The sequence below is a fragment of the Macrobrachium rosenbergii genome, chromosome 46 (assembly GCF_040412425.1).
Source record: "Macrobrachium rosenbergii isolate ZJJX-2024 chromosome 46, ASM4041242v1, whole genome shotgun sequence".
NCBI lineage: Eukaryota > Metazoa > Arthropoda > Malacostraca > Decapoda > Palaemonidae > Macrobrachium > Macrobrachium rosenbergii.
The window spans coordinates 18,296,340-18,308,839 of record NC_089786.1 but is presented as its reverse complement, the minus strand read 5'-3'; the positions used below and the strand labels follow the sequence as shown (position 1 = coordinate 18,308,839).

The following is a 12,500-nucleotide window of genomic DNA, read 5'->3' as shown; positions in this document are numbered from 1 at the left end:
TATATATATATATATATATATATATATATATATATATATATATATAATATAAATATATATACTGTATATATATCTATGTATATATATAAATATATATATATATATATATATATATATATATATATATATATATATATATATATATATATATATATATATATATAAACTTATGTGAGCAAATTAATTTTAGGCAGATTAAGAAAATACAGGATTTGAAGATGGATCATGGACGTAAAAATTAACAGTTATTGCTATTTAATCGATCTGTCGTCCATCTCATACTTAGGCCGTATACTTCCACATTCACCGACTTTATTGTTGTTTATGTATTTATTTATTTTTTTTTATTTTCAGCTTTCTCTTATTATACAAGCAGCGTATTATGTTTTACAATTACATTTCAACTGAATCGCTTCTTAGCCTCATTCCATATTAATGTTTCATTATTAAGGATAATAAAAATCATCATTATCATCCTCATACTATAAGATATGCAGTTTGCATCCATTCGTAATGTTTTATGAAGCTAATGAGTTTCACGTTTGTGTTATTATTCTAAACAAGAAAATGCAGAGCAGCATATTATATATTTGATATAAGGATGATGCAACCACAAAATTACTTTTTTACGTCACAAGTCCTTTAGTAAAAATTTCATTAGCATACAGCGTTACGAAGCGATGAGATTAATTTCCATGCATGTCCGCGGTTTCTACCCTGCTGAGAAAGTTTCCGAACGCGCTCTTTACTGGTATTTTACGAGCGATCGTGTTGCCTGCCTTAAAGGTAGGTTTCGCTCGGTGCGATTATCGCTTGACAGTCGTGCAAAGCAAAACAGTCCAATTAAAAATCAAGCAAATTAGTGCTCTAAAAATTGTTTGAAGATCATCATTAATCCATGAACTATCATCGTTGAGCGATAACGATCATCGTTGAGCGATAATCGCACCGAGCAAAACCTACCTTTAGACTGTACTTCTTTATCAAGACTGTTTTTATTTTGTCCTCTTACTGATTACCAGGTAAACCATTGGCTACCTTACAACCTTAGGAAAAGAATACTAACTTAGTGAATGTGGCTTTACTAACTTCTTTATAATATGTTTCAACTCACTTTATTGACTTCCTATAAAACCAGTTGCCTCTCTCTCTATGAATGATGACCTTTTTGTCTCGTATTAACTGCTTTTTCTCCTATAAAAATTACGCGTCTATCTGATTTGTTTCCTTACTGGGTGACTGACCTACTAGAGTGACTACTTTGGGAAAACTGCTTGACGTGAATATTTACTTACTCTCTGTTAGTGGCTGACTTCTAAATGACTTTTTACGTCTTTGGGAATGTTTTAGCATCACCTAAAATGGCTGTCTTGGTATTTCTGCTGTTGATTAACTTATTGATCACCTTACAAATGACTAACGCAATGTTTACTGTACTGGTATAACTTCTATTTGTCTACAAAGTACTATCTTGATATCTTATTAACTGGCTTAAAAGTGACGGTTATACACCAGGCTAAATATTCTTTCTGCAAAGTGACTTTAACAGAATATTTTCTTTCTGATTAGATTACTTACCTGCGTAAGATAGAATGTTTTACATTTGACTGTATATTCCTCATTATTTTCGTTATTGGTTACCTTATTGAGTGGCTGCCTAGCCGAATATTTTCTTGATGGGTATCTTAGTAACTATCTTAAAAGGCTATTGTTTTTTATCTCCTAGTTATCCTACCAAATGGTATACAGCTTACAGTCTTATTCTGAATGTCTAGTACCAGCTAAAAACGTGTGGTTTTCCTCACTGGTTATCTTATCAATTGTCTAACTGAACATTAAATTTCTTGATTACTTTAATGACTGGCGGGAGGGTGGCTCACTTCAGACCATCTAACACATCTAACACGAGCTAGAAGTGACCCCACCTGTTATTATTGTATCAACTGGTTTAAAAGTGATTGTCTATAATATTAAACTTTGGGGCTCTTACTGCTTGGCTTAAGAGTAACTGCTTTGCTTTCTGACACCAGCCAGGAACATCAATCACCTGCCTGACTTCCTTACTTCTGACTGTCTGAAACCAACCAGAAACAGAACTCAATTGCCTGAGTTCTTCATTTTTGACAGTGTAACACCAATTGGAAATGACATTACTTGCCTGGATTCTTTACCTCTGACCACCTAACATCAACCAGAAACGACACTTACCAGGCTGACTTTTTACAGTGTAACAACAACCAAAAATATCACTTACCTCTATTTTACTTCTGACTAACATGAACCAAAAATTACACCCGGTTGCCTGATTTTTAGAAACTTCTGACTGCCTGATACCAACCAGCAATTACACTCATCTGCCTGACACCTTTACTTCTGACTGTTTAACACCAACTTGGAAAAATGTTCCCCTGCCTGACCTCTTCACTCCTGACCGTTTAACAACAGCATTACTTATCTGCCTGACCTCTTCACTTCTGACCATCTAAAACCAACAAGAAATGTACCTACCAGCTGTAAATGTTTTTGTACTGGATATTTTATCAAGTTAGTTGAAAAGTGATCTTCTAACAGGGTATTAAACTTTTGGGTTCTTACTGACAGCTAAGAGTGACTGTGTTGCTTGAGACTGTGTAACACCAACTGCAAATGACACTCACATGGCGGGTTTATCTACTTCTAAGAATAACACCAATAAGACGTGACACTAACACCAGTAAGACATGCACTCACATGCCTAACTCCTTTTCCTTTAACTGTCTAAGACCAACCAGAAACTTCATCTGCATAATGTCTTGTTTACTTCTGACTGTCTAGTACCATCCACAAATGAGACAATTCTTTGAAAGCTTTATTTCTTACTGTCAAACACCAACTGGACCTGACACTCACCTTCCTGACTTCTTCACTTCTGACTGTTTAACGCCATCTGGAAAGGACACTCAACTGCCTAACTTTTCCACTTCTGGCAGTCTAACAACAACTAAAAACAACACTCATATTCCTAACTTCTTCAATTCTGACTGTCTAACGCCATCCAGAAATGTATGTCCCTTGCCTGAAGTTTCTAAACTTTTCTACTAACAGTCGAACACCAACTGGGAACGACATTCACTTGCCTGACTTCATCACTTCTGACTGTCTAACACCAACCAGAAACTACAGTCACCTGCCTGACTTCTTCACTTGTGATAGTGTAATACCAGCCAGGAATGACACTCACCTGCCTTACTTCACATGTGACAGTCTAACACCCATCTGAAACAATACTCACCTGCCTGACTTCGGATTCTTCGTTTTCTCTGTATCTTCCTCTGGACACGCCATTTAGAAGCAGCACACCATTCGCCCTGAAAGGATGGATGAAAAACGTCTTAGCTTCTGAATATAAATTGAATAATGGTGGGTAAGAGAGAGAGAGAGAGAGAGAGAGAGTGTGTGTGTGTGTGTGTATTAGAGAGGAAAAAATATAAATTGAAACTAATGGAGGGTAAAATAGAGAGAGAGCGAGTGTGTGTGTGTGTATTAGAGAGGAAAAGTAAATTCTTATATATATCATATTTCTCCAGAAATATTGAAACCCATATTGGCTACGCTTCACTCTGTATCTGTACTTGATAAGCGTAGGGTTTGTTATCGCTTCCCTTTAATTGGTTTTTATTGTGTAGCACTTTGTGTTACACTTTTTGCATTATTCAGATTTCGCATAAGGTAAATCCTATTTCCACTATCAGCAATTCAGTTTCGACTTGAATCTTTTTATAATTGAATCTCTCACAGGCAGCACCTTAATATTCCTCTCCTTTTATTACCCCGTTAATGCTTTACTATTGTCTTCCACGGAATATATATTACACCTTTCTTATTCTATATTTCTCATGAGCTTAATCCTATCTCCCTCTCTCAGCAATCCAATTTAGATTTTAGCCTTTTCATAACTGAATTTGCCGTATGGTAGTACCCAGATCTAATTTCGAAATCCTGGATGACTCTTCAGAAGTAATTGAGAGACCTTTCCTAGCCTCCTTGCACCTGTAATATATGTTCGTGTAATATGGAAAAGTTGTGGCGGGGTTAGGAGGGGGAGGGGTAGGGGAGGAGGGAGGGGGCGAAGTTGAGCGTGGCGTTTCACATCCACTTTTTCAAGTAAATTTATTTTACAAAACTGGACTAGCTCTGGAACCACTTAATGATGCTGAGTGCTCTCGGAAGCTGTAAATATTTTGTTTACGGGTGTTCTTAAACATAGGGTTTTGCCCTAGTCCCTGCACCATTGTTCCCTTGTTTAAGGGTATACTAAACTGAAATTTTATTTATTTATGTATTGTTAACCTAATTAATTGATTGATGTATGGCTATATGTTCATTAATATTTTCTTATTAGCTTGATTGATTAATGGTTATGTATTCATTTTTATTTACTGGATTTTTCTTTGCCCTTTGGATTTATGGGTCGCTTACATAGATTGTCGGTTATATGGAATTTCGCTTAAAGAAAATATGATATTAACTAACATTTTTGTCTTAGACTTACAACTTGCGAATAACTGATAGATTTCAAGTCCCTCTATAAAGTATTTCTCTATTTATAAAGTATTTCTCAGATGCTTCTATAAAACACACATTCCCATGGAAAGTCATCGAGTTTTCTATTTGTATCCAAATTCACTCGTAGAATACACGGATTCATTATTTGCAACGATGGTGATAGCAAAGGACTCAATTAGGTACGTAGAAGTTGCAGCTCGAAAGCCCATTTACAGTGCAAATGAGATTTTCCTTGTTCATTGTGTTTCCCAACTTTGGGGCTCTTGCGGTTATAGAGTAGAACAGAAATCTCATACCTGTACCTTAGAGAGAGAGAGAGAGAGAGAGAGAGAGAGAGAGAGAGAGAGAGAGAGAGAGATTTCCTATACTCAAGCGCGTCTTTAACGCGGATGACTAGATCATTGGTTCTCAACCGGGGGACGTCAGCAATTTCGAGGAGGGGGCCAGGGGGCGGCCGGCCGCGGGAGCCCTAGGGAAAAATTTAAAATTCTCTAATTATATTCGTTATTCTCTCGCTAAGAATCAGCGTCAAGTATCTCACTAATTAATTCCCAAAAGAATAAAATCACCGTTTCTCTTTCTCTTTTTTTGCATTTTCCTTTAAATCTGGGAGGGAATTTTACTCATAGATGCAAGGGGGGCGTGGAAGGAAGGACCAACTCCTAGACGGGGCGTGGTAACAAAAAGGTTAAGAACCACTGGAGTAGATGAAGGGGGAACGTTGAGCACAATTCAATTAGAAAAGAAAATTAAGAAAAATTTACATATCTGTATCGTGAAACAAACCTGAAGGTATTTGTGATCGGCGATGGGTCATAATGAGTTCTGGAAGGCAATTTAAGCAATTGCAATTTAAACATTGTGATAAATTTCAGTGACACCTATAGTGCAAATAATCTTCGTATTTTGGAACAACAATTACAAATTGCAAAACTGTGGGGTAAAAAAATGGGCCATGAATGGAGTTTGCATTGGCTGGTGATTGAAAATGATACATTTTGGTCGGGAATAGTGAGGAGAACCAGCAGATAAGTGTGAAAGTGTTTGGAAGAGGTGAAAGTTGATAGCAAATGTGAGCAGGAGGAGATTCGTGAAGTAAATGTAACCGGAAAGAAGAAACAGCACATGTTAGTATGCTTGGTGTAAGTATGAAATTTGTTGATTCGTATAGATAATCAGGATATTAATGGTTGGATGAAAGAAAAGGTGAATCGCAGAATAGATGAAGCCACGAAGGTTGGCTGTTTAGGTGCAAAGTTTGGGAAATGACTTGGAGTGTTTCAGGAAGACAAGACAGAAGAAGAGGTTCAAGCTGCTGAGATGAATTCTTTGTGTACCACATATTGCGTATAGGAATCGAAAGAAAGGAATGTGGAGGACTAAGAAGTACTAAAGATGCTATATAGTAGGTGTAAGGATTAATCAGTGTTTTGAGATGTGGGTAAAACTTTACTTTAGTTGCGCGGCCTGATTCCCGCCAGTCGCCGACCCGGACATGTTTCTCATACATAAATAGGCATAACCTTTCCTATAATGCCAGGTCCTGACCTAACCAGATCTTACCCACCTAACCTAAATTAGGGCGACGTGCCCTGCCTAGGCGGGAGCGGAAACACCGCCCCCCTCTCCCCCACACACACAAAGGCCGTAACCTGCCCCGGTCGACGACTGACAGGAATCAGGCCGTTCAAGTAAAATAAAAGTTTTACCCTGTGATGTTTCTGTCATCTTGAATAAATGGTGGCCTACATGTGGTGAAAAAGAATGTATAAGTTAGATATGTTTGAAGTCAAGAAAGATCTAGAATGTGCTAGATAGGTGGTGTGGAAGATACACTGGAAAGGAAGAGATGTGATGTATGGTAGAGGCGAGTGGCGCAGCAAATGTAGGATGGTCAGACGCGTCCTTGATAAGCCTCCTTGATAAGTACATCGAGTGGCTAATGTTGTGAACGTTTTCTGATCAGGGATTCATTCAGTAGTTATTGTGTTTACATAGAAGTGACCAGTGCTCCTTTTTTTTCTCTAGAGCCACCCCTGTTAGGAGAAATGGGTTAATGTTGGAAGAGAAATGATTCTCTCTCTCTCTCTCTCTCTCTCTCTCTCTCTCTCTCTCTCTCTCTCTCTCTCTCACATACACATACACACACACACACACACACACACACACACACACACATATGTATATATATATATATTTATATATATATATATATATATATATATATATATATATATATATATAGAGAGAGAGAGAGAGAGAGAGAGAGAGAGAGAGAGAGAGAGAGAGAGAGAGAGAGAGAGAGAGAGACTCGTGGTTTTGAAACAGTGGAGTGCAGCATTTATCCCTTCGCTCTAAGGCATTTCCAAACAAACTCTATACATTGGAACAAGATATAAAAGAATTCGGCTGTACAAATAACAACTAAGATTAAAGAGGTCTATAACCATTTTAATGCATGCATCAGTCATTACATTTGACTGAGGTCTCCAAGTGAGGAAGAGCTGTCTGTAATTAGTTCAGGTACTGGACAAACCAAGTTGAGGCAAAAGACTTCAACTCGTTAGTGCCTCTTTTAAATCTCCTCCCGACATCTTGTGCAGAATGAGGTCAAAAGTGTATAGACCGGGGCTCCAATTAAGGTTATATCCCCATGCTAGAGGTGCATTAATGTAGGCTCTAAGAGATTTCTGGAAACAATATTTTCACATCTCGTTAATGTACTATCATTTGCTATTTAAACAGCGCCAACTTCTTTGTCTGTAGTATCACCTATTTTTTTTTTAAAAAAACAGTGGTTCCGTATCATGTTTGATATTTTAGAAGGATTTGTATATTCAGTATTATAATTTCCTAGCAACACTAATCTCCCCAAACTGTTTAGGAAAGCGTTGACTGAATTGAGAAGTGGTAAAACCATCTGTTTAGGAAAGCGTTGACTGAATTGAGAAGTGGTAAAACCATCCGCATCACTAAGGCCGATAACTTAAATACCGTAGTAGTAATGGATACCGTAGCATATATCTCGAAAATGCTTACACGAAATGAAATAAGAGCCCTTCCATGAAGTAATTAAGTCATTCATGTGAACAGCAAAAAGAATATAGGAAAATGTTGAATACCTTGTTACTCAGCTTGTCTCGAAATCTCATGTTGCCATATTTATATCGTTCGGTTAAAACGCATAAAGACAATAATCCTTGAAGACCTATAATTAGTTCGGTAGGCTCTATTTCTTCTAAACTTTGAAAATATCTTATATAATAGTTATCGCCGGTTTAGGGACCATGTTAAGCACCCAATTTGTTTAATTCATTAGCCTGACGGAAAAATTAAATGGCATTATGATCAATCCGGACTCCCGATTAGTAAGTTTTGATGTTTAATATTTATGTACGAAATTGCCTATTAAATCGGTATTTAAACATCTCAAAAATGAATTAACCGAAATGGATTTACCACTAATAATCAGTCAGATTGTGGTGTTAATTTAATAGTATATGTTATTGTAAGTTCAATTTTATTCGAAAATTCTATGAGGTATGGCACTGGATAACCCTCTATCAACAGTTTTGTCATTTGCACATGGATTTTTTTGGAAAAAATTTTCTTCTTAAGATTTTTCAAGTACTTGCGCCAAGGTGTCGGTACGTAGATAACATTTTGGCTGTTGTAAATAACCTCTTAGAGAAACTAAATGAACAAGTCCCGTAGAAGTAAGAAAAATACCTACTTGACCGTTTTAGAAATTGTCATTAGGCGGGAACAGTTTCGGTATGTATAGAAAAACAAATAATTGAATTATGTACAATATTTTTCTGGACATCATCATAATATTGACTTCAGTATTCCTGCGAGCATTACGTTATTAGTCCTGAATTCCTGAATAACGAACTACAGAATATTTAAAAAATGGATAAGGATTTATGATATCCAGCTCATATATGGGATCTTTACTACAAAAAAGTTGTAAATACATTTTATAATAAAGTGAAATGATGAAAGACATACCAAAGAACACCCTTTGTTTGCCGTATATCATCGTCTTTGAGTTCACCAAAACACTGTAAATTAACGTTTTCATAGAAAATCACTGTAAAAAAAAATACTTATAAGAAATCTTCCTCACCAGAACCTTGTTTACAAAATCCCGTTTGTGGACTGTGATTCACTTTCTTTGGAATAGAAAAGTAAGGAACGGAACAGCGCTCTTTTTGATCACCTAAGTGAAAAATCACACAGAACTGGATGGTCCCATGGTAGTTTAGTAACAAGATGTAAAAATATTGTTTCCAAAAATCTCTCATTCTTAATAATACAGCTAACAAAGGAAAAAGACTTTAGTTTAAGCCCATGTCCTGGGTCTGCACAAGTTGTTCGAAGGGGATTTAAAAGAGATAATCAAGAATCTGGGGTTCTCTTATTAATGTCTTGTGCCTTCCTAATTTTATCCAGTACCTAAGTCAATCCTAGACAATAGTGCCTTGCTTTAAGACCCATGTCAAACGTAATAAACGTTGCATATATCAAAATGGTTAATATCACTTTGATCTCAGTTGTAAAGGCGAAAGATCTCGCACACTGTTGTTTCAATTTCATCATGGCTACGTACCCTCTGCTGGAAGTTTATAGTTTATATATGTATATAAATAAATAAATAAATAAATAAATAAATAAATAAATATATATATATATATATATATATATATATATATATATATATATATATACTGTATATATATACATATATGTATAAATGACAAGGTGGTTGTTGATCACATCATATAAAACCGTGAAAATATAAAAATACATACATAGTAAATTTCAAAGAAGTGAAAGTTAAAATTATATACAATTTAAAATTAAGTTAAAATTACATCACAAGATATAAGGATACATGCAAAGTAAATTACAAGAAGCAAAGGTTAAAATAATATACGCTGTAAGATTAAGATGAAAATATATACAAAAAAAACAGTAAACTCTTAAAGAGGACCAACCATAAGATATGTTAAGATAAGATTGACACGGAAACGGGGTCGATGTGTGGGGACGGCTCAAGAAAGGTAGAGAGGAATGGAGACAGACTGCTTGTTTAAGAGGGGAACAAGCTGCTTAATAAATAACGACTCGGTAATGGCTAAAATTTGTCGGTTAGATGCCTTGCCTAAAATCTCAAAGTCCTTATATTGGATTTCGTATTTGCATTTCTTGGTATGTTCTCTGATGTTTAGAGAGCTCAGGAGATGAAAGTTTGCTGCCTGTTCTGTAACTAACAGCATTGTGGCTGTCAATCCGGTCCTTGAGTAACCTTATAGTGTGGATCCAATATAGATTCCTCGATCACATCGAGGACAAGTAAATTTATAAACCACACCAGAGATCATCAGTGGAGTAAATCGGTCTTTAAAACTGAACAAGCAACCTATAGTTAAAGGGTTTATAGGGATAATGTTAACTTTTGTTGCTGGAAAATGAATAGATATAAGATTGTTGAGGTCTTTGAAAAATGCATTGCAACGAATGAAAGGGAAACTAGCATAGAAAGGCATCTTTGGAACATCAGTTACAGGGTGGCAGGGAATAAAAACGTTATTTAAAAGTTTTGTAACAGATTTACAAAGCAAATTTGATGGATAATAGTTACTGATAAAATGTTGTTGGAGATATGTAATTTCCTTGTGCAATGCCTTCCACCTAGAGGTCAAGGACTAAGCTTGATGAAGCAAGGTAATTATGGAATTCAGCTTAAAATTATGAAAACAATGACTATAAAAATGGGTACCCAATCAGGTGAAGGTTGTCTTCCTATGTTCTGATGTGCTAAACCCTTCTTGGTGGCGTGTGACAAGAATGTCCAAGAAAGGAAGTTGGTTCCTGAGTTCGCGCTCTACAGTATATTTGGTGTTTGATGAAATGAATGAATAAAATTAAGAAACCTTTCGTAGTCAAAACTTGTTTTAAAAAAGAGCAAAGGTATCATCAACGTACTTTTATCAAATAACGTGTGGTAACTGAGAGGTCAGGTGTCGAGTATATGCTCTTTCAGCTAGCACATATAGATACTTGCAAATATAGGGCCAAGTGGAGAGGCCAAGGCCATACCATCGATTTGGCTGTAAGCATTCCAATTAAAAAGAAAGACAGTGTCCAGCACTGCTAGGTCTAACAGTTTTATAAAATCAGATTTATTAAAGCCATTGAAAAGAATATCGTTATTAGGAATAAGTTTATCTACGATAATTTAAATGGTTTGGTTAACAGGTACATTGGTAAAAAGAGATTCCACATCGAAACTTACCTTAATGAAATCAGAGTCTTGAGGTAAAATCGCGTTTTTAAAGTCAAAGGGAACCAGTTTTTTTTATAACTGTAATCATTTCCAGCCAAGGCTGATTAATGCAATCAGGAGCAGCGGAACCAGGAACTATGGCTAGCACGGGTTATAATTAGCGTTATCATATGAGGCCAGGATAGGGCGGATATGAATATTGTCTTTATGAATTTTCGGCAAACCATACACCATTCCATAGGAAAAACCTGTGCAATATAAAGATTGATAGGTGTCTGTGGTTATGATGTCGCGTCTCTCAAGTTATTAAGGAACCTGTTGATACGGTCCTCTATCTTGAACAAGGTGGAATAGTCGGGAGGACCAAGATTTTTAACTGAAGTGTTCGACCTTAGTGATATAATCACTAAGGGTGAGTAAAATAATGTTATTTTTAGCTAACGACTTAGGCATGTAAAGGTGTTCTTTCTTGAAGAAGGGAAACCAATTGGTTGTAATTTAGAAAGGTATATATATATATATATATATATATATATATATATATATATATATATATATATATATATATATATATATATATATATATATGTGTGTGTGTGTGTGTGTGTGTGTGTGTGTGTGTGTGTATGTGTATATATATATAATCTTATGCTGTAATATATATTTTCCCTCCAGAGCATGTTGATAGTTTTTACTCTGATTACTAAGTTTTACATTAACTAATTATAATTGTGTTCTCGTACTGAACGCTTTTATTTTTTTTTAGTTATAAAAAGCTTTTGCACTTGCCTGCGTGCTAACTGATGTCTTTTACATTATATAACATTTCTGCACCAATAACTTTTGTAATCAAGTATCTCTGTACTAATTAATTAAATCTTTTGCAGTGTGCAGCGTCTTTCGCATTAAAATGTTTTGTATAATGAACTGCTTTTGCACCAGGTAATAGCTTCTGCACAAACTCGGCGCTTTTGTGCGAACTGATAGGTTTCGCTCCCATTAATACCCTTGCGTAGACACACACACACACACTAGTTGCTGTTGCAGTGGTTAATAGCCTTCGCCGTAATGAAGCCAGTTTGTCACTCAAAACGGGAACGAATGAATAAAACACAGGTGAATATACGACGGCTATTTAGGTCGGTAATTACACGGCCACGCGTGAAATGAGTTTGAAGAGATACCGGCTCCGGCTCTCCATTGCCTCGGAGGTTGTCTGCGATTTTGTCCATTTGTGGAGCGAGTTTTGGGGACGCCCACCCTCATTCTTTCCTGGCATGTTCTGACAGTTCTGTCAACCATTTGTATGTTCGTCTTTACAGTCATTCTTTATATATTTTGCAAATTTCACCCCTATATTTTAGAACACTGTAAGGTGTCTTAAAGACAAAATCAGTCAAGATTTTTCTCATATATATATATATATATATATATATATATATATATATATATATATATATATATATATATATATATATATATATATATATATATATATATATATATATACTATACATGCTTCTCCATGGAGCACATGAAAATATTAGCAAGGGTCGGACCCAACCAAGCTATTGTTTAATGATTGCCCCCTTAGTTTCCTGGCTCTGTTTTGTCGTGGATACGTAGATGACACTTTCGCTTTATTCGACATAAGTTTAATGCA

At 35.8% G+C, this 12,500-nt stretch overlaps 2 protein-coding genes across 3 annotated transcripts in view; one reads left to right on the top strand and one right to left on the bottom strand.

Moving 5' to 3' along the window:
* LOC136830374 (SUZ RNA-binding domain-containing-like) overlaps window positions 1–12,500 on the top strand; it is a gene marked incomplete at its 5' end in the record, with an annotated part of 703,764 nt that overhangs the window by 223,189 nt on the left and 468,075 nt on the right. The gene's annotated exons all lie outside the window — the stretch shown is intronic.
* LOC136830254 (QRFP-like peptide receptor) overlaps window positions 1–12,500 on the bottom strand; it is a 290,055-nt gene that overhangs the window by 12,252 nt on the left and 265,303 nt on the right. For both annotated transcript variants that reach the window (XM_067089612.1, XM_067089613.1), the window contains exon 6: window positions 3,272–3,347. In XM_067089612.1, coding sequence (XP_066945713.1) covers window positions 3,272–3,347 — 76 coding nt within the window. The remainder of the gene's footprint in view (window positions 1–3,271; window positions 3,348–12,500) is intronic.